General features: G+C 38.1%; 1 protein-coding gene across 3 annotated transcripts in view; it reads left to right on the top strand.

Annotated features, from left to right (window-relative positions):
* Positions 1 to 22358, top strand: part of BCAT1 (branched chain amino acid transaminase 1) — a 112728-nt gene extending 90370 nt beyond the window's left edge. For all 3 annotated transcript variants that reach the window (XM_046013409.1, XM_046013407.1, XM_046013408.1), the window contains 4 exons: positions 1984 to 2069; positions 4752 to 4892; positions 7874 to 7948; positions 16133 to 22358. In XM_046013409.1, the coding sequence (XP_045869365.1) occupies positions 1984 to 2069; positions 4752 to 4892; positions 7874 to 7948; positions 16133 to 16174 (344 nt within the window). In that variant the 3' untranslated portion in view covers positions 16175 to 22358. The remainder of the gene's footprint in view (positions 1 to 1983; positions 2070 to 4751; positions 4893 to 7873; positions 7949 to 16132) is intronic.
* The last annotated feature ends 531 nt before the right edge of the window (positions 22359 to 22889 follow it).

Here is a 22889-nt window from a genome sequence, read left to right on the forward strand (position 1 = left end):
TTTGTAGGCTCTGTTTTCCTCATGTTGGGCAATCTGGAGCCAGTTCTGGCTCTTGTAAGCATGTTTGTGGTTGCAGAGGAAAATGAATATTTCTCACCCAAATGTTGTCATGTCATCATCTCTGTCTGGCAAACAGAGAAACAGATGTTCTGTGCCTTGACCTTAGGCTAGTGGTTGCAGTTTTGGGTGTTAAGTATATTTCACAGAACTGCACTTGCCCATCCGAGGCCTCTGTTTTTATTTAACTTTATGTAGTCTTCGAGCTCAGCAGGCTTTAGGAAAGGTCCAGTTCGGAGGCGCTGGAAGTGTGTTTGTCTCTCGGTGTGGGGTCTGCGCGCACACACACACGCACACACGCACACACACGCACACACACACACACACACATAGATCCCCACATTTATGTGTCCAGCTAGCTAGCTATCGCAACACACAGGTTTATTTTGAGATCAACACTTCTAAACATGACAAAAAGTAGCCCTAAGACCATTGCCAAGAACAAATTTTCTCCTTTCCAGAAAGTGGTTTTCAGCAGATGATTTTTAGAAACAAACTTCCAAAAAATCATATTGCTGTCTCCTAGGAAAAAAGGGTTATTCATTCATTCATTTATTTATTTTTTTAATGCGGAAACACTTATTACGTACCACACTGGGCCAGGCACAGCGCCAAGTTCAGGGGACACAGGCATGAATGTAGGGTTTTGGTCTTCCAGACAGCTTGTTTGTTGGGGACGTCTGGGGGAACCACAGGGGAGTAGGGGAGCCCTGACCACAGGATACTAAAAGAAAAGACAGTGGCCCCAGTGTTGGGACACACAAGCTCTGATCCTGACTCTCCCCTGGTGTCACCAATCTTGCAAGTCATTTATGTTTAGAGAGCCTCTGTCTTTTTCTGGAAAGTAAGGATTGCATGAGGTGATTTCTGAAGTCCTTTTTAGCTGCTTAAAATGGCTTGGGGGAGCTTACGGATACCACTGTGATTTCTACAGTTCTTGCTACCTGGCGATCCTTTCAAGCATACGCTGTTTATTGCTCTTGCAAGTAAATGATAAGCAACACATCTGTTACAAGGTTCAACATCTTTATAGAGTGATGATTTAAGGCTTAAATTTCCCCCCTAGATTAGACTCCTGGGTGCCAGATGTGGGGAGGAGAAGGGGAAGTTGAGTACCAGACTTTTCCTGTAAGGAGAGCTTGTGCGGTTGTCGGATCCCACTGATTCTCGTAGACAGATCATCATACCGGCCCCCGTGTTGGTTAGTAATGCATGTGATCCTTCTCACAGTACAACAGGGTCTCAGCCTATTCTCTCCATGAATCACCCTTGAACCTATGTTTTGATCTTTTGGATTTCTTGTTTTCCTCTCTCTTTTTCTTTGTTAGCCACATCCATGCTTGAGCCTACCCTGAATGCATTAACATTTGAGTCATAGAGGTGTGAAGTCAGTATCTCTCCCTCTTTGATGTGGATACCCCTCCAGGTTTTGAAAATCATTATAGATAGGGATATCTCTAAAGGGCAGTGTAGAAATGGTGACCAACCTGAAGAGGCATATGTACTTCCTGTCCTCCACAGGAGTCTCAGATGGTTTGGTAATGATCAGCGTTCCTGTATCCAATCTAGCTACATGATCCTAATCACTAACCAGCGTTAATCCACGGAGGTAAATTTTGACTTCAGAAGGTTCCTCTTACTGTTTGGTAGTGGAACATCTTCTCAGTTTTTACTAGGCAAGGATACATTGAAGATGATTGGATGAGTGGCTTTACTTCCTTTTTCTTCCTCCTCCTCTTTTTAATAAAGATTTACCTGGAGTGTGAATTGATTTGGAAAGTTAGGTAATGCAGACCGGTAACATCATCTTCATGTTTATTATCAGCAAAGTTGCAAGAAACAGTTTTTTTTTTTTTTAATGGCTGTTAATATAAGGCATGGCTAATGTCGTTCAAGTTTGAAAGTCTTTCAATTTCTAATTAACAGAAGAAGAACTGGCAACTCCTCCACTAGATGGCATCATTCTTCCAGGAGTGACGAGGCAGAGCATTCTGGACCTGGCACACAAGTGGGTGGGTGCCTTTGACAGGAACAACTTTATAAGCATGAAACAAAAATCAATCGAAAGAAGCCCAGCTTCGTGTCGAAATAATATTCTGTCGTTCCATCCAGTGTTATCTAATCTTTAAATCTGAACTTGAGCGGAAATAACTCTTCCAGATGGACTGTCTTGGCAATACTGCTAGATAAGTATTGTTTGTAGGAAGGGCGGAGAGAAAGCAGTTTGGCGAGTTATCCTAGTGAGGAAGTCTTCTAGTACTAATCTCACACTCTTTGCCAGGTGTCTCCTACCAGCTCACCTGGTTTATACTTCACATGCTACCATTTTACCCGTCCTGAACTTCTCAAATCTGAGTGTGTTGTTTCTAGTCGGCAGTGATTTCTAGTTCTTCCCTTCCTCTATTTATTCCAATGTAACCACGCTAGTCAGAGAAATTAAAGAATTTTACTGACATATAAATGTTTACTAACATCACATTATTAGTTTGGCTGCCTTTTTTTCTCCCTCCTTCCTGCCCCCTGTCCTCCCCAATTCACATACATGCTTATTTTAAAGTCAAAACACTCAAGCAAATGTAGTTGTTTTCAGTAGAGCTTCTCATCCATGTGACACAGGCAAGCACGTTAAGCCATTTGGTATTGAAATGACATTTATAACATACTCAAGATGAATGTTGGAAGAGTTGGTTATCTGGCAAAGGTTCTTGGATGGAACTTTTGACCCATGTGTTACAGTGGTCTCCAAGGGACATGAAAAGACTTTGAGCGCACTGTGGTCAAACAGTATTAATAGCACAAATGTTTAGAAACGCACGTATTATCTAGGAGAGGACTAGCATAGTTTCTCTGGAAAAGGCTTTGGAAGTAAAGGAAATGTGCTATAAATAATTCTACAAAACTCTGAAGTAGACAAGACCCAACTGCCACATGCTGGCTGGCACATTGGGCATGACATTTGCAAACTGTTGGTGTAATTTCAAGCAGCTTGCCCTGTCCTAAATATGTTTGCAGTTGGAAAGATGTATTTTCGAAGCTCAGTAATTTTTGTTTTATTAAAGAAAAAAAATCAACCACGTACAGAAGGTTTGATGACAAGCTGTAAGTGGAAATGCTTTCCCACACTAATGATTTGCTAGCTCGAAAAATAGGTCATTATGGAGGAAGTTTTTCCTTGACTCCTCAGCTGTAATTTATTTTAAAAGCTATTTGAAAACAGTGAGACATAAATGCCAAGAGGCATGTGGGGGGTTACCATTACTTGCCAGACAGGGGAAATTGTCCAAAGATAAGTAAGGGTGAGCAGAGTAAAAACAATTCTGTTTATTTACAAGAATTTTTTTTTCTTTTCCAGAACACAGAGCTCATCTTGTTTTCAGTTAACTTGGCTGATTTTCTGGAATTTATTTATTTATTTATTTACCTTTGAACGACATAATTGCAATTGCAGACTGAGATAAATTGAAACTTGCAAAAAGCCATATTTCTATTGCAGACATATTTTCCTACCCTTTCAAATCATACTTAGAGCATGATACCTTCCTCTAATGTTTTAAATCTTGCCAAGGGCTGTGATTTTCATTTTTATCGTGGATCTGTAAGTTTCAAAAAATACTCTCATCTTATTAAAAAAGAAAACAACAGAGAATTTTTTTTTAAATAAGATGAGACAGGCTTTGAACTTTAACCATTAACATAAAAGAATGAGAATGAAACACATTGAAGAATGAGTATTAAACAGATCGTTTAAGCAGATAGCTTAAAAACATCAGATTTTTTTTTTCATTTCCTATCTTCAAGCAAATAAAAGTTCAAATGGTTTGGCAGAAGCTGATGACGTTATACCAATAATTCAGTGATGAAATCTGACCTAAGGAGATACTAAAGACAGGAAGAGGATTTCTGCTATAAAGTCAACTGAATCAGTGAATTTAGGAAGAAAGGAAATATAGAGTGTAATTTCTCAAAGTCCAAATATACTTTCTATGTTTTAAAATAATGAAATATTTCAGATAGTGAAACTCAGTCTATGTTTTTACTCTATGAAAGACCCAGTAGAGATAGGAGGAAATTTGGAGCCATTCAGATTGGACCTGAGTTCAAGTTCAGTTTTTGCCATTTAAGTAACTGTGTGCATTTAGGGATGTCATCTAGCCTCTCCTTGAACTTAAGTTTCTTCATCCGTGAAATGGGGATGATAAACCCCCCCTTAAAAGTGAGAGAATTTGGCACACAATGGGTGCTCAATAAGTGGTAGCTATAATTATTAATATTATATGATACATTCTTTTATGATAAATAGGGTTCAAGACACTCTTAACATAGAGCACACCCTAATTAGCATTGGGGGTGCCTTATCTTGTGAGGCTTCAGGCTTGACAACAAATAAAAGGCTAAGAAACCTGGCCTGTATTAGCATATACCATGTATTTTATAGTGATCGTCTTATTTTATTCTCTCTGATCACCTCATTTAGAAATGCCGTGACCTCAAGTAGGTAGCTCAACTCCTCCGTGTGTGAACACGGTGGTGGTGCTCCCCTCAGCTTTCCCTCACAGGATGAGTCTCACATTTGAATGTAGTCAGAATATAATGTAGGAAGGTAAGTACCACTAGGGTTCTTTTTTTTTTTTTTTTTTTTTTGCATACCTTTTCCTTGAAAATATTAATATTTTTATTTTTTATATTCCAAACAGGGTGAATTTAAGGTGTCAGAGAGGTACCTCACCATGGATGACTTGACAACAGCCCTGGAGGGGAACCGGGTGAGGGAGATGTTTGGCTCTGGTACAGCCTGCGTTGTTTGCCCAATTTCTGATATACTGTACAAGGGTGAGGTAAGACTATTTCTTCACCTCCTATCATTTCCAAGCATTTGCTTATAATTTAATCCTTTAAATGTGTAAATGAAATGCTAGTTGGACCCAAGATGCAAAGGATTTTTTTTTTTTTTAATATGACTTGGCAGTTTGTCCCAAGAAACCTATATTACCAAACTTACTCTCATCTTTCCAGTGATCTTGTGTACGCTCCAGTCTTGGGGGGAGTCAGCTTTGTCCTCGGAAAAGTATCACATCTGCCTTATGTCAGTGTAGGGATTGGAGATGTGCCAGTAAGTTTCCACTCTTATTTCTCTGTAATAGCTCACTAAAAAAGTTCTACGGGTAGTTAGGTTTCAATTTCTGGCTTCCAAAAGGACTTCCAAACTACTGGAGTAGTAATGGCAAATAGCTATGGGAAATTCATTTGAATGATCAACTCCTACATTTATTATTATTATTATTATTATTATTATTATTATTATTATTATTATCGCTGCTGTTGTAATTACTACTCAGACTATTTTATGAAAAATTTTCATTTGGCAAATTTGGCACACATGATAAAATCCTCCAAAAGGAATTCATTCGTTTAGTTGGAAGAAATTTTCTTCTCCCAATAAATTAAGTCTGATTTAATATGTGGTATTTCCATTCTTGGGGGGGTTGTAGGTTTTGGGGTTTTGGGTATTTTTTTTTGCTTCCCCTTTATGACAAAGCTCCGATATTTTTAAAAAAATTTTTTTAAAAGATTTAATTTATTTGAGAGAGAGAACACGAGCAGGGTGAGGGGAAGAGATAGAAGCAGACTAGGGGCTGAGCAGGGAGCCCGATGTGGGACTCAATCCCAGGACTCGAGGATCATGGCCAGAGTTGAAGGCACTTAACCGACTGAGCCACCCAGGCACCCCAAGCTCTGATATTTAACATCATCGTCTTATAGCTTAAATTCATGTGGGTATTATTCTTAAGTGTGAATTGGCTTAAATTAAACATATTAAAAATAAATTAATAAATAAAAATAAAATTGGTTTTTAAATTTAGCATAAGTGATTTTCTTTTCTGATTTTAATGGTGGCTGCTTCATTGTTTGAAATTTTCAAACTTGATTGTGAGGAATGACTTTTGACATGATTCCATCTGTAGATTAATCATTTCAGTGGAGAAGAATTGAATTATTATGTATCAATACTTACACTGATTATAAAGCTACTGTTTCACATTTTATTATGGTAGTATCTGGGTACATGCATCATTGGCCTGCTTTTTTAATCAACTAAAGTTGTCATTAAGTCAGATTTTTTTAAGTCCAATTATTTCACCTCTAGAAATAAGAAGTTGATAAAGTTCAATGCATTTTTAATAGGTTTGTGTCCAAGGGCATTCAGAGCTAACAGGTACATCTAATTATCCTGTTATCCCAAAGAGTATAAGAAGAAAAGTGACAGCATGGGCTCTGTGTGTTAAAATCAAACTATCAAAAGCCTGTAAGCCAGTAAGGGCAGGAATGGGCATGACTCAAATATAAATTAGGAGCATGAAATCTCTCAGCACCCAACATAACCATGCTGTCCAGCATTGTGGAGGTTGTGGCCCTTGGAGGTCTGACCTTGAACAGACATAGGTTTAGTCTTTTGTGAAGGCATAGACTTGCTTCAATTTATGTTCCTGCAATGATTTGCTTTAATTTGTGGCAAAATATTTTTGATTTCTCATCCCCTATTGGAAGGGTTAGGCGAGGAGGCCATTCATTCATCCTACACGTTCTCAAAATCCTGAAAGGAATAGGATTCTTTATGTCTCCCCACTATTTTCGGTTCCCCTAGTTTCTCTTTGGTTCCTCACATCAGCCTAAAGATTGGCATATAAACCATTTGTGCCCTAAAATCCGTTGGTAGACAAGAAACAACCTGTCATTGGCTAGTTTGTTTTTATTCTAATTCAGAATAAAAAAGAGTCTTTGATTTCTGCAAAGAAGACAAAGAAGACATCCAGACACATGAAAAAGTGCTCCACATCACTCGGCATCAGGGAAATACAAATCAAAACCACAATGAGATATCACCTCACACCAGTCAGAATGGCTAAAATTAACTAGTCAGGAAATGACAGATGCTGCCGAGGATGCGGAGAAAGGGGAATCCTCCTACACTGTTGGTGGGAATGCAAGCTGGTGCAACCACTCTGGAAAACAGCATGGAGGTTCCTCAAAATGTTGAAAATAAAACTATCCTATGACCCAACAATTTGCACTACTGGGTATTTACCCTAAAGATACAAACATAGTGATCCGAAGGGGCTCGTGCACCTGCATGTTTATAGCAGCAATGTCTACAATAGCTAAACTATGGAAAGAACCTAGATGTCCATCAACAGATGAATGGATAAAGAAGATGTGGTATATATACACAATGGAATACTATACAGCCTTCAAAAGAAATGAAATCTTGCCATTTGCGATGACGTGGATGGAACTAGAGGGTAGCATGCTTAGTGAAATAAGTCAATCGGGGAAAGACAACTATCATATGATCTCCCTGATATGAGGACGTGGAGACGCAACATGGGGGGGTTAGGGGGTAGAAGAAGAATAAATGAAACAAGATGGGATTGGGGGGGAGACAAACTATAAGTGACTCTTAATCTCACAAAACAAACTGAGGGTTGCTGGGGGGAGGGGGGGGTTGGGAGAGGGGGAGTGGGGTTATGGACATTGGGGAGGGTATGTGCTATGGTGAGTCCTGTGAAGTGTGTAAACCTGGCGATTCACAGACCTGTACCCCTGGGGATAAAAATACATTATATGTTTATAAAAAAAATAAAAAATAAATTAAAAAATTAAAAAAAAAAGTCTTTGGCATAAGGAGCTAGTCACATTATCATGGTGCCATTCCTTATCTCAGTGGATATTGGATACAGTAGAATTGCTGAGTGTCTTATTACTGGCACTGTCCACATGGATATCCTCAAGTTATACTGCATGTGGTTTTCTTTTGTAGACCATACACATCCCAACTATGGAGAATGGCCCAAAGCTTGCAAGTCGGATCTTGGACAAATTGACAGATATTCAGGTAAGAGCTTTCTCTTAAAATGTCATTTATTTCAACCAGAGCTTAAAGCCAAATCATGTGTCAGTGGGGAGAAGAGAGTAGTAAGCACTGCCATTTGGGGTTAACAAATTAAGTTTGTAGAATTAAAGCACAGAAGAAAACAATCGCCGTGCTTCCAATGCTGAAATATAACCATTGTTAATTTTTGGTGTCTCAACTTTCAATATTTTGTGTTTATATACTTTTAGATAATTTTCCTAACAAAATAGGGTCATACATGATTTTGTCACCTGCTTTTTTTTTACCTAGTAAATCATTTGCTTTTTCATATCAATGAATTTCTCAATTCCTTGTATAAAATGTAATTGAATTCCACTATATGGATGCACCACAACTTTTAAAGAGGTATTATTATTGAACATTTATGCTGTTGACAATTTTTAACTGTTATGAACAGTGCAGTCTTTGATCATTTCCTTAGGATAAGTTCTGAGATTTTAACTGTTGGGTCAAAGAGTGTGTGTGTGTGTGTGTGTGTGTGTGTGTGCATTTTTAATACAGTTAACCTTGTTCTGTTTGTGTTTTTCTGAGCAACAGTTTACAGTAGTGTCTCTTCAGACAGTTAAGCCTATTTCCAGGCAGGCATATAAAGTACCGGGTAGTGAATGCTGGGTCATATAAAAGAGACTTTTCTATAACTTGCAAACACCTTATAAGTTGTTGAAGGTTTCTCTTGAGCCCAGATATCATCACTGCCTCTCACTGAACATAGCCAGGGGAAGCTGAGATTTATACTGAAATGTGAAATAAAGTTTGATAATTTGGGTGACAATTGACAATGCCAGGGCTTCATCAAAAAAGTTGGTTGGCAAAGCAGCAGACCCCTCCAGAGTGAGGTCCTAGGATAGTGATAAAAATGGTATTTTTGGAAAACTTACTCAGCAACATTTATGCAAAATTAATAATATTAAAAGGTAAGAATGATTGTGGTTTTTGAATTAATGAACTATCGCTCTTCCCCTCTTCCGTGAAGGCTATTAAAAGGAATCTTCCATAAATGAAATAAAAGAATTTCTTAATATTAGGAGACATATAATTTAATGAGTTGTTTTTTACTCTTGTATATAGAGATAATTTGGAAGGAATTAAGTACAAATTTAATGAAAAATACTTGGATGTTTTAGTTATCTTTTTTTTTACAGTTATCTGAGTAAATCTGATGAAAGTAGTAAGCTATTAGTGTTTCCGTCAAATAAAAAACATAAATAGAACAAAAAAGTTTATAATTGACTAGATTACGGAAGCCTTTATCCACAACAGAAGTTGAAAGTTTTAAGAGGAGAGGTAGTGTCATTATGAGGATAAGAAAAGATCACTTTGGAAAATTTTCTGGAATAAGTTGTATGTAAGACAATGTTTCATTCTACTGAAGTTAATACACACAACAAGAGATTTCAGAGTCACCTCTTAGAGATGATATGGGATACAAAAAGTTACTTAATTTGATTTGGTTTAAAGGATTAGAAGAAAAGGATTTTCTTCTAATGATTTCTTCTAAGGATTTTCTTCTAATGATTTTCCCCTCATCCTAGTTGACTAGGATGACTAGTTGACTAGGATGAGGGGAAAATCAAGCTGTATTAAACTTGAATTGGAAGAAAGATCTAAGTAGAGGTGTTTGATGGACATAATCATGAAGCTTTGGCTAAGGTAGGCAAAAGTGGAAGTGTGTGTCATCCCCAGTGAGATCGTGACAAAATATATGCATCCAAACCCTAAAGTATAAGGAAGCGAGAAGCCCAAAGACATATTTTGGGGGCAAGACGACAAGCCATTACAAAAGTTCTCAGAGGATTTTTAAAGTAAGATTAGGACTGAAATGAATGTTCTAATTCATTCAGTAAATATATGTGTGGAGCAAACATTATGCAAGAGGATGTTGTAGGTGCTGGTGATGTAACAGTGATAAAAGGGATAAAAAAAATTAGAGATGTCTAAGCTATAGAAAGACAAAATAAATATTCAGCTTAAATGGGAAACCACATGAATATGTTTAAAAACAAAAGATATATATGAAGCAGAGAATGAGAAGAAACAACATTTTCCTCTTACCTGTATATATTCTCTATAATACCTGTGGCTAAGAAGAAATTAATAGGGGCACTTGGGTGCCTCAGTCATTAAGCGTCTGCCTTCAGCTCAAGTCATGATCCCGGGGTCCTGAGATCGAGCCCCGCATCAGGCTCCTAGATCAGCAGGAAGTCTGCTTCTCCCTCTCCCCTGGCTTGTGTTCCCTCTCTCACTGTCTCTCTCTCTCTGTCAAATAAATAAAATCTTAAAGAAGAAATTAATAATTTCTCTTTTTACCCTAGGTAGTAAAGTATAATGGTAATAACACTGAAAATTAATGATATACTCAGAGCTCCTTAGGAACAAGGAAAGAAAGGGATAGTTACAGGATACATGAAGTAATACAATGATTCTGAATTAAACCACAAACCAGAAGGACCAACTCTCCTCCAAATTGTTAAGTAACAAAGGACCATCCATTCAGAACCTAAGACCACATCCTTTTTCAATTATTTTATGCCTGTGGGCATGGAACCTAAAGTTTCAAAAGTATCCTCTTATAAGATGGCAAATTGGTGCTGTCAGCGAAGCTACGGGTATCTGTTTTTCTCCAAGAAAAATAACTTAAGTAATTATTGAGGAGAAAAGCATAGAATGACATCATGTTTTACTTTTGATCTCTTTGACATTATGTGGAAACGTGGACATTTCCTACGAAGTGCTCTGGTAAATTGAAGAAGAGGAGAGAAACAACAACCAAAAAACCCTCAAGATTCTTGCCACTGTGACCTAAGGGGGGAAATTCCTCTTAACCACAGATTTGCTTTTCATTTAACTTGTGTATTTCTGTATCTGAGTAAGAACCTCTGAGGTTAAGCAGTCATTGCATTTGGCTAATTTTCCATATAATTCCATGGGTTTTAGATTGCCCTACAAATACTTCCTGTGAGAGGAGCATTTCAAATGACAGTCTCTTATTTTCTTTTTTTAAGCAACAAACAAAAACACTCTTGTGTTACTTATTTTTTTAATCTTGAAATCTATAATTTTAAAAATTTTTTATTTTTTTTCAGTGTTCCAATATTCATTGTTTATGCACCACACCCAATGTTCCATGCAATACGTTCTCTACTTAATACCCACCACCAGGCTCACCCAACCCCCCACCCCAAAACCCTCAGTTTGATTCTCAGCGTTCACAGTCTCTCATGGTTTGTCTCATGGTACTTAACCAGACTTAAACTTGGAGAGCATGAGCCATATTGCCAATATTTCTTTTCTCTCCCATGCCTCTTGGCTAATCTTATTTCTCACCATCATATTCACCAATGTGCCTGACATTTGGGGTCTTCTCTGTTCTCCAGTTATGCTCTGCTCTCTGTTGCTTCTTCCCGCCTTCCTCTACCTTCTACAGTCTGTCCACTTGAGAACTTATTGGTAGTCCTTCAAGACACATTTCCTTGAGGAACCCTTAAAATCTCTTTTGAACAACATCCCTCTGCCCCAATACAAACACCTATTTATCCATTCAAATGTTGCTTCTTCCTCCAGCTTCCATAGCACCTGGAATGATCACACATGGCCTTTAAATTCTATTTAACTAGTCACACACTTGTCTTTGTTCCAGGTTGTTTCAATGTAAGCACTGTTTTATTTCCGTCTCATAACCCCGATATTCAATGCAGGGCCTGGGCTGCAGTACAGACTCAGGGATGCTTCTGGCATCGATGAATAAAGGAATGAACAAGTGAGAGATATACCAGACAAATACTGCAGAACAGAAACGTGTTGCTCTTGTATGTTAACACATTCTGAGGGGAGGTGGGAGGAAGGTCTTGATTGACGTCAACTTACTTTTTCAAGAGAACTTTCAGAGGCCCTGATTTTAGATTTTTTTTTTTTTTTAAGTGAAATCCACATACCAAGACTGCTATCAGGATCCAGACAAAAGCTGGACGCTGGGTCTTAGGTATCAGGACAGTGTGTTCGCGTGACTACCAGTGCTGCTCTTGAGGGCTTAGAAGATGGGGAGTAGTGATTGCAAAGACTTGAGAGGTGAAGTCCTAAGTAGGTTAGGAAGAGGAAAGCCCAGTGAGATAGGAGCAGGCTCTGTATTGATTGGAGGCCACCAGATGGAACTTCTTTCAAAAATCTGTTTTCCCCACTAGCAGCTACAGCTTTGTGGAATAAGTGACCATTAGCGGTCTTGCATTTTTCTTGTTTTCAGTGGAACAGCGTGACAGTTTTTAGTTCCATCCCCATCACTTGCCCTTGCTGATGTCCTGAGTTGTCCTCCTCTTTGTGTGCATACTAAGTGAACAGGGCCAGATTGCCTTGATGACTCATCCCTTGACCGGCTTCCCAGCCCCTCCTTGTTCCCGAATACACATTTCTCCATGTTCCAGGATTACAGAGCTTTGCAGGCCACTGAACAGGATTTAGAACAAGAATAGCAAATTGTTACCTGGGGGGTAGCCCCCATTATATTTTTACTGGCATCGCAGAGAGTAAATGCATGACATGTAGATCGCCCTTTCAAGTTGCTCAGAACTTTCTGCTGAAGGTAAAAGGCATTTTATTTAGCAAAGGCCATGTACAATTATTTGCCATATGTACATTGAATGGGAGGTAACAAACGTGTTGTTAGTCGTGTTTTGGTGTAGTGTTCTTGGAATTCACAAAAGGTGAAATTTCTGCACATCACATCGTTAGGCTCAGAGTGTCACCCCATAGGCTCAGTCTGACTTGCCATGTTGCTTTAACTTCATCTTGGATTCCAGTGAACAAAGTCAAGTCAGTGTGACTTAGAGTAGACCTGCCAAATGCTGAAGGTGTGGGCCTGTACTGTGGTTTTATAATCACCCGACGATGCAATAAGAACAGCCTCGCCCAGGCAGGCATGTGTTTTTCCCCTCCTCTGGACACCTACTTCTGAGGAAAGAAGATAATTTCTATTTCTACTAAAATTTGTCTCCTCTGTTTTTGACTTATTTTGCCTTGAAAAATTAAATTGAATTATTTATCATCCAAATGAAAAGTTTGATTGCTAACTGCCTAGGTGTAGGTATTAAAAATGACCTGTATTATCACCTGTCTTGGATGCATCTCAGAATGCTGTCATTTTACATAAAAGCATAAATTACAGAGGCGAGGGGTAAATCTTAACATGATTATGTAGATTCTTAGAGTGCTATGACCTGTGACTCATTGTAATGAAAATTGATTTTTGACTGTTTATAAAACTAAAACAACTAATTGGAAGTAAGTTGACTTTAACTGATGAGATTCAAGATGAAATTATGGTGGGCATGAATCACGGTAACATAGATCTGCTGAAGTGTCAATATGATGACACTCAATTGTTATTAACGGCTTAAGTGTCTAATGTATTAATGGGAATCCAAGTACGAGAAATAAAACATATTTTGATCCTAGCTTAAATCATGTTGGCACCATTTATCAATCAAGCAGAATTTGGGAATGTTTTATCCAGCATTCATCATGAATCTGTAGTTCACAGTGGGAAGCCACACTCTTCTTTTTTTTTTTTTTAAAGATTTTATTTATTTATTTGACAGAGAGAGATCACAAGCAGACAGAGAGGCAGGCAGAGAGAGAGAGAGGGAAGCAGGCTCGCCGCTGAGCAGAGAGCCCGATGCGGGACTCGATCCCAGGACCCTGAGATCATGACCTGAGCCGAAGGCAGCGGCTTAACCCACTGAGCCACCCAGGCACCCGGGAAGCCACACTCTTTAAGCGACTCTTTCTCATAGGGATTCAACAAGTCACTTAGGGTCATTGAGCTTCCTTCATTCTTCTTTTTCTGTAAACCAGAAGGTTTTAAGTAGACCCATTCTTGGCTTCCAGGATTTTGACCAATTTGATAAATTCTGCTCTTCGAGGTCTCTAAAGGTCTTCAAGAGGAACATAGCACATAGAGTGTGTAACATAGAAGAAATAGCATCAAACAGATGCTATATAAGCCCAGGGCTTGTGATTTAGAGTTTTCTAGAGCCATTTTAATGTCCTTATATGTAAAATGAGAAGCTTGGCTTAAAAAGTTCACTGCTCTTCACACTTGATATTTTTTTTAAGACTTTATATTTATTTATTTATTTATTTATTTGAGAGAGAGGGAGAGGAGAGTTGAGGGGGGGACGAGCAGAGGGAGAGGGACACACAGACTCATGCACTGAGCACAGAGCGACACAGGGCTCAGTCCCACAACCCTGAGACTGTGACCTGAGCCGAAATCAAGAGTCAGACACTTAACTGACTGAACCAGCCAGATACCCCCACACTTGATCTTTAAGCAGCAGAATTTTCTACAAAAGAAATCTTTCCTGGAATCCCAATATACAAAGCCAATCAAAGTGGAATTGTTCTGAAGTAAAAATCCGGAGTCCTGCTTATTTGACTCATCCCCTGCATTTTATTTATTTATTTTTAAAAAGTTTCACTTTTGAGTGATCTCTGCAACCAAAACGAGGCTTCAGACCCCAAGATCAAGAATCACATGCTCTATAGACTGAGCCAGATGCCCCAATCCCCTACATTTTGGAGGATCATTAAAGTTCTTCCCAATTCAGAACTTCGAATTTTTTTTTAAAGATTTTATTTATTTATTTGACAGAGAGAGATCACAATTAGGCAGAGAGGCAGGCAGAGAGAGAGAGAGAGGGAAGCGGGCTCCCCGCTGAGCAGAGAGCCCGATGCGGGACTCGATCCCAGGACCCTGAGATCATGACCCAAGCTGAAGGCAGCGGCTTAACCCACTGAGCCACCCAGGTGCCCCCAGAACTTCAAATGTTTTGTATGAATTTCAACTGAAGTTATAGTAGGACTGAAAGGCCAGTTCATGTGCAAAGGGGACATCGTGTGAGTGATTTAGGCTGGCACGTGGTGGCAGACATAATGGCACGCTCCTCTGGGGGGTAGGAGAGAGATGCTCCAAGTCTCCACACACGTGGCTGTGTGAACATGTGGCGGGAATTCCAGAGAGTAGCCAAGAACACATAATTTGGTGTGAGAGAGACCTTTGGCTAGAGTCTGGGCTCTACCATTTACTAATTGCCTGAGTAGGTTTTTTAATCCCCTAATACAGTTTTCTTATCCATAACATGAGATTGATAGTGGCACCTACTCTCTGCAGTTGCCATGAGCGTAAATTGAGTATTAAGTCTGTAAAGCTCTTGGCACCATTGCCTTTCCAGGCAGTCCTTGCTCAAAGAGTGAGAGCTCATTTACACACAGGGATGTTGAAATGAATGAATGAAGGAAAGAACAAATGAATCAAAACTAGCTTTCTATTTCTGACATCTGGAATATCTTCATTTTAATTCAGTTTTAAGTATATGAAAATTCAGGTTTGTGAAAGCGAATCACTTGCTGATGCAAATTATCAAATTCTGATTGTGATGTAGTTCCATAACTTTTGAAGGAATCAGAAAAATTGGGGTGCTAACATAACACGAACACCTTTAATTTAGAGAACAGAGCTGCTGTTCAGAGCCACGGGCTTATCCAAATAATATTTTTCTCCATGAACACAAAACACTCTTGAGAAAGGGGCTTTTAGAACAGTGACTCTCAAAAAAAAAAAAAAAAAAAAAGAACAGTGACTCTCAACCTTAGCCTCAGAATCACCTGGAAGTGGAAGTGTTTGTTGGCTGAAGCCTGGTTGCTGGGACCACCCCCAGACTTTTCTGAGTCAGTGAAGTCTGAGCTTGGGTTTGAGAATTTGCATTTGAAACAAGTTTCCTGGTGATGCTGATGCTCCTGGTCTGGGGGATACACTTGGAGCATCACTTCTTCAGAGTGAAGAGGACAGTAATTAAATTTAACTCAGTTACTTTATTTGGACAGCAGAAGCTAAATACGGAATGGTAATAAAAAGGCATTACTTCAAGACCTATACCAGCTATAAGTTCTAAGTTTAACCATAATTTAAAAATTTGTGATTCATTCCACATATTTGATGCTTTCTCTCTAATCCTATTTTTAATGTGAATATGCTTTTAATGTTCAAAACAGGAGCATACCTGTTGTACAATGTTGGTGGTATTAATGTTTACAAGCGATTTCTGCACTGTTAGCTTTTGCACTTAAACATGTTTTCTTGCTTTTTTGTTATAGTATGGAAGAGAAGAGAGCGACTGGACAATCATAGTGTCCTGAACGGAAAATACAGGATATCATCTGTGTGCTGTTGAGACAGACTGTTGCAGCTGAATTACAACAGATTTCTTTAGTTACCTGTTTTTAGTTGTGCATAGTGTAGTTTGTATTGTCGGTGTTGCCTGGGTGATTGTTTCCTCATGCTAGAGAAGACGAATTGCAATCAAGAGCTATTTTGTAAACTTGGTAGCAGAAGCTTACTTTACCTTCTCTTGGAAAGATGATCATGTAAGCCATATAGCATAGAATTTTCCTCAATAATTGTAGTGCCTCCCTTAATATTTTACTCAGATACACAGGTATTTGTTTATTCCTTAGCATAAGTTACATTTTCCTCAACCAAATGCGTTTGTGTTTGAAAACTGATCTGAGTAAATTTCATGGGTAACATTTCCTATGATGTATCTTCATCTTCAGAAAATGGTTCGGTTTTGTTTTGTTTTGTTTTGTTTTTATAATTAAGACTTCGAAAAACTGGTTCTCTGCCCTTCACATTTTTTTTTTTGCAGCCCCCCCACCCCGATGTCCATCTCAAGGTAAATCTCTCCCCTTCTTCCTAATGTTGTCACAGTCTGCTCCAAGTTCTCCTTGTGCAGGGGCAAGACCTGTGCACCTTTCCACCATTGCCCTTTCTGCAGTGTGTTGTAATTGGCTGTTTGTCAGGCTCCAATACAAGACCGAGGGTCTTGTGTCTGAGAGATCTTTGTGGTCCCCTGCCTGGCACATAATAGATACTCATTAAATAATGAATAACATTTAGCTTCTATAGAAGTGTACCACCTTTGTTTCTATATTATGAAACCTCTTTATTAGAATTCATGGTTGATTCTGACATTGTGCACACGTACCTCATATTTTCTTTATTTTCTAGGGACTACTAAGTCATTAGAGATACTCAAAGGCATGGCTTGTTGGAGGGCTTATTTCGTATTTGAAAACTGTCTTGAAATTGAAATAACAGCTCCAGCGAGGTCATGCTATCATACCAACCAAATGGAAATGACATTTGTTAGGTGTTAAGTACAAAATAAATCCTCATCTCTAGCTTTTCGGTAGAAAGCAAAGAGGTATACTTTGCTTTTTTAGGTGTTCATTTCTGTTGAATGGGGATTGGATGATCACATGATTAGGGTGCAGGGAGAGCAATTCTAGATGTTATTTTCCTCATTTAGGAGTTGTGAGTTAGAATTGAATCCTGGTTTATCTAGGGGAAAGTCAGATCTTGCTGGAAAACATTTACCCTTGGAAGGTCAACTCTCAGACATTATATTTTGGTTTCCCTCAGTTCTAATAACTTTCATCTTGCTGATCATATTTCATTCTCTTTTCAGAGGAAGGAAAAAAAAACATTCTAAAAGTTTGATGTGTTAGAAAAATTTCCTTAAGGCATTTAGTGGCACATAGCAAATGGGGCTTTGATTCTTTTCCAAGACTTTTGGCCATAGGGTCCTTCTAGATAGGAATGGTAAAATGAAAATTAGGAAAGTATAAGATAAAAAGGAATAGTAAAAATATCTTTTGGGGGGCTTTTAATTGGTGATCTGAAATCTTGGAGGAGTCTGTTCTTTTCAGGCCTCAAGTACTTTAACTGTCCTCTACACACGTTCACCAAATTCTAAGGATATGCACTTGCCTTGGCTAAATCCCGTGACCTCGTTTTTAACTGAGTAGTCCAGAAAAGACTTAAAGGTAATTCTAACCTGTCAAGTAGCACTTAATAACTAGACTCACATTTCTATGACAAACAGAAATCATTTGTTTGCCATAAATACATTTTATACTTTGCATCTCTAAATTTAGTATGGCAACACATGTCCATCGTAGAAGTTAGAGAACAATATGTCTTGACATTATGTCTCTATAATTTCTTTCATCAAACCTTAAGAGCATTTTAAGCCCTTTCTACCAGATGGAGTGAAAACGAAGGATATACATTTTAAAAAACTGGAGGTCTCCTAAAACAGAGAACACAATCTGCCATTCTCTTTTAAGTAATAAGACAGAAAATTGACCTTGACACTAACTTGTTAAATAGATTTAAAAGGAACATCTGCACATCTTTTTTCCTTGTGCACTATTTGTTTAATTGCAGTGGATTAATACAGCAAGAGTGACACATTATAACTAGGCAATTACCCATTCTTCAAGACTTAGTTATCCTAACACTAATTGATCATTTATGGCGTAAGATAGTCTAGCATTAGGAACATGTGAGGCTAATCTGCTCAAAAAGATCAACAAATTAATATTGTTGCTGATATTTGCATAATTGGCTGCAATTATTTAATGTTTAATTGGGTTGATCAAATGAGATTCAACAATTCACATGTGCATGAATATAAACAGAACTGGTGGCACTTAGAATGATAATGATTAACTTATTTTGCATGTTCTCTTCCTCCCACTTTTTTTTTTTTTCAGTTTTTACATTTCAGACCAAGTTTGTCAGCTTTTTCCTAAACACATGGGTAGAAACCAGGATTTTAAAATGAAGTGTTCAGACATAAACAAAACTTGGGCATTTCCTAAAGAGACTTGCTGTTAGACATGTTCTTAGTTACAGTCATTTATTAAGGATTCCATTCATGATGTACCCAAAGAACCATCCACTGCGAGGATATGCAGCTCACTCTCTGGGACCTGCAACCAGCAGGAATGAACACACTAATACCTGTTTTTACCTTTGCTTTCAAAAATGCAAAGGAAGAATAAAAGGGAAAGAAATAAGAGAAAACTTGTTAGGTAATCATGGGTTTTGTTTTGGTTTGGTTTGGTTTGATAAACACCCTTTATTCTTTTCTCGAAATATTACCATTAAAAAAAAAAAAAAAAGGTACCCACGGTGGCAGCAAGATAGCACAGTGTAACACCACCTATATGACATGCAGAGTCAATGCTCCCAGAGTTCGGAGAAGCCTACGTTAGATGCCATAAATTAACTTCTTCATTGTGTCCATTTTATTGCTTGATGTGATTGTACCTAAACAAGGGGTTTCGCTTTTCTCACATCAGCACTCTTGAACACTCGAGGCGATTAGTGAGTGTATCTTGGTCGGAAGAATGGTAGGAGCCTCGTCATTAAGGTGGTAGGATCAGCTCCCTCCACTTTAGGGGAGATGTGCTATAAAATCAGCTGCCAGAATAAGTTTATGCTCCCCATTCCCACTCAGTGCTCAGTCACTGTGTTCTTTTTCCTTACAAAATTCCTGTTTGAAAGTATATGTTCAGTTTACCATTATGATTGGGAAAATGTATTTTAAGCAGAAAATGACAATGCTTGTCCACTTTATCTTTTCTAAAACATTTAGGGCAATCAGGATTCATCAGAGGGACTAAAGCGAAAGGCTTTGGAGAAACATTGTAAGCATCCCCTGTTTCATGTCCTGATGCTAAATGTGATCAAAGAATTCTTTGTAATGTGGATTTCTTCTTATGTGGCTATGCAGAAGCTTAAGTTATACATAGTAATGCTCACAAATAGTTTTAGTAGACACTTTGTAACAGCTGTCACTTTGTTTTACCACAAGTAGAATTTGTTCACCTGTTTTCCAGATATCTCCCCCCAAAGGAGACAAAGAGTACCAGCTATTTGATAAGCATTACTTATGACAAACATCATAAACATTATAGTTCATTTGGTCAATTAATGGGATAGATGTTGCGTACCCACAAATTTGTATCTAACATAACTAGCAATAGGGATTAGGAAGTTAGTTTTCGAAATAAATAGCAAATGGACATTATATTCATGGAGTTGATACTCTACTACTGAAGTAAATTTTTAGATAAAAAAAGAAATATTTAATGCAGTTAGATAGTAAGGAGATGACAGCCAGAACACATCTCTCATCAAGAAATCACAACGAACATTTTCATCTCATTTTTTTAAAGGAAATTTGCCCCTATTTTCATTCCTTCCTTCCTTCTAGTGTGAAACTACTCAGTTGGGTTAGTATTTAGAGGTTATTTAGCCACTGTCTACATGGTGTGAATTCCCTCTTGGTTTACTGCTTACTGCCAACCTACCTAGTGCCTTGGTTAACTACATTCTTTGGAGCAGTGTTAACTTATCATACTTCATCTAACAAAAGATCACCTTAAATTAGAGCATCCTTTCTTGAACTCAAAGTCTGGTATTATTGAAAAAAAATATTCCTAGGATGTGTTTTCCTGGAAAATATCTATAATGAATCAAACTGTTAGAGTGTTAGCTTGAAACTGATGGATTCGGCTACTCAGAAAAATCACAGGTGGAAGAGTAATATAACAAAGATTTTTCATGGTTTGAGGTCTTAAAAGAAAGACCATTTAAGGTTTTGCAGTGAGATTATCATATTCGTCATTGCCAAAACACACTTTAAGAAATTCAAAGGTAGAAGAAAATGATTTTTCTCTTCCGCATACATACTCTATGACAAGACTTCTCAGATATTAATTTGGGGAGGCTTGATTATAAAAAGTCAACAAGATATAATAGCATTTGTGGGTAAATAATTCCCTGGGATTAGATACAAGTAAATGTATTTGGGTTAGTGAATGGTAAAGGCATGAAATTCAGTATTAGAAATGAACCAGTCTTTAAAATCTGGTGAGTAAAATGATAGAAGTCTTAAGCAATCGTATTCTGTCTGAGGCTATATTTTTCCTACCACCATAGACCTTGTTAATAAGGCCTGAAACTTGGGTTGCACAATGTCCAGTTTCCAGAATCCACTGGTAGGATGGTAAGAATTGACGATAAGCTGTGGTATGAGAATGAATTGAAATACGGTTTCATTGATGGATTTCTCTGCACATCCATTTCACAATGGCTAGGTTGCCTGTTATTAAATTATGGGGAAAGAAATTTTAATTAGAGATGTCAGAAGAAGAACTCAAGGTAGAGGAAGGAATGGGGGGGGGGTCAAACTTGCTTCTGCCAGCCATAGGCACCTTCAGCTTTCAACATAGGTGCCAAATACAAATAGTGCCAATGAGGAAGGGGCTAAATAGAGTGGCCAGTTCCTCAGACATTAGAATTAGGCCTTGATCTTGAGGTAATAATCTGATGGTCTTGTTACATGGAAACCACTTTACTACAAATTTGGGTAAGACTTTATTGTATAATTGCAACTGTCTGTAAGATCTATTGTGTAATTTATTCAACGATTTAAGATTTGTGAAGCTTCTTGAGGCTAAAAAAATAAGTACAAGGAGTAGATTGTGCCTTTTGCCCTGCCCCACTCCACCCCTCCCCCCCCTTAAAAATACGATTTACCACCGTCCCATTTTCCTTGGTGAAGGTTAAGTGATTTGGAAATCAGTTGAATACGGACATTTAGTTTTAAATTAAAATCATGCTGCAGTTTCCCCAAGTTGATTTCGCAGTGGTCATTAAAGTCATTCTCAGGGTTAATGCAGGAATGCAAGTATCTGCCTCAATTTTTACTTCACTGATAACTTTTTGAAGAGTGCAGGAATTCTCTCAACTGTATGGCTGTGTAAGTAGAGTTTGAGTGAACTCTTACGAATAAGCTAGCTAATCTGGATGTGTCTATAAATTCTGCAGATGTTTCCCTGGTGGCCTCTGAGAATGAATGATGGTTCTGTAGTGGAGTCAAGTAGCTCATAAACAGCCTAACCCACTGTTGTGAAGAATTTGCACTTGCTTGATAGTGGTGACTGAGAGAAAATATGTAGTTTGAGGAAGTCGTTTTTAAATCAGAATTTACAGATAGAAACAGGAGTGTATCAGCTTAACTATGGAATTTTTAGTATGTGTTCTTGTGCATCTCAATGTAATTGCAATGAAAATGCCCAGCCATTCAGTCTCTCAGATTTCTCTAGTTGTGCAGTAATTCTTGAAATCTTCTTTAAGGAAAATCAAGGAGAACGCTTTGTAAAGAAGGCTTGGCCTTCTGTTTACAGGTTATGTAAAAGGACTTAAACTCATTGAAAGTGTAGTGGAAATGTGGAGAACAATGTGGGTAAAGGAAACTACCTCACTCTTTGAAGGTTTTGTAGAAGCACAATTAAACCTCCTAAAATGGCTTTGTCACATATGAACCATCTGGTGTGAAAGAGCTCTATATTTGTAGCGTCTAAAGGACCTGGGATAATTGTATTTTGCTGGCAATAGACACATTCTTTATTGTTTGCAGGTTCCTCATCAAATCTTCATTTACACACTTGTTTCTGCCATCAATAAAACAACTTAAAAGAATCCTGTTTGTGTAGTCTCTTGAAATCAGCATTTGTTGGGTGCATGAAACATAGTGCTTAATTACCATTTCCATGATGTTCCAAGGTTTTTGGTCATGGGATGTAAATGTAGTGTATTTTTAAACCAAAATGGCATTGTGAGTGGGAGAAGAATTGAGCACACCAGAAAGACCCAAAACCATACACCTGGAGAGAATCTAAATAGATCTGTTTTCAAATATCTGGATAGAAATACAATGGGCTTTTAAGAATTGTCCTTTCCTCTGAGTATGGGTCTGTCTTTAGTAAAGTTTAGCTCTGTCTTAACTTTTACAAGGAATAAGGGGAATAGATCGCTTCTTCCTATTCACCGCCCTAATGATTCTACCTCAGTGACACAACACACCCGTAAGTGGCCCCCTAGCCTTAGAATTAAAAACACAGTATAAAGTGAAGGCATTCCATCAAAACTCAAGGAACATCGATGATGCATCCTTTTAGTCAAACTGCCCTCGAATGCACATATCTGAGAGAA

The sequence above is a fragment of the Meles meles genome, chromosome 7, assembly GCF_922984935.1.
Source record: "Meles meles chromosome 7, mMelMel3.1 paternal haplotype, whole genome shotgun sequence".
In the NCBI taxonomy this organism is placed as follows: domain Eukaryota; kingdom Metazoa; phylum Chordata; class Mammalia; order Carnivora; family Mustelidae; genus Meles; species Meles meles.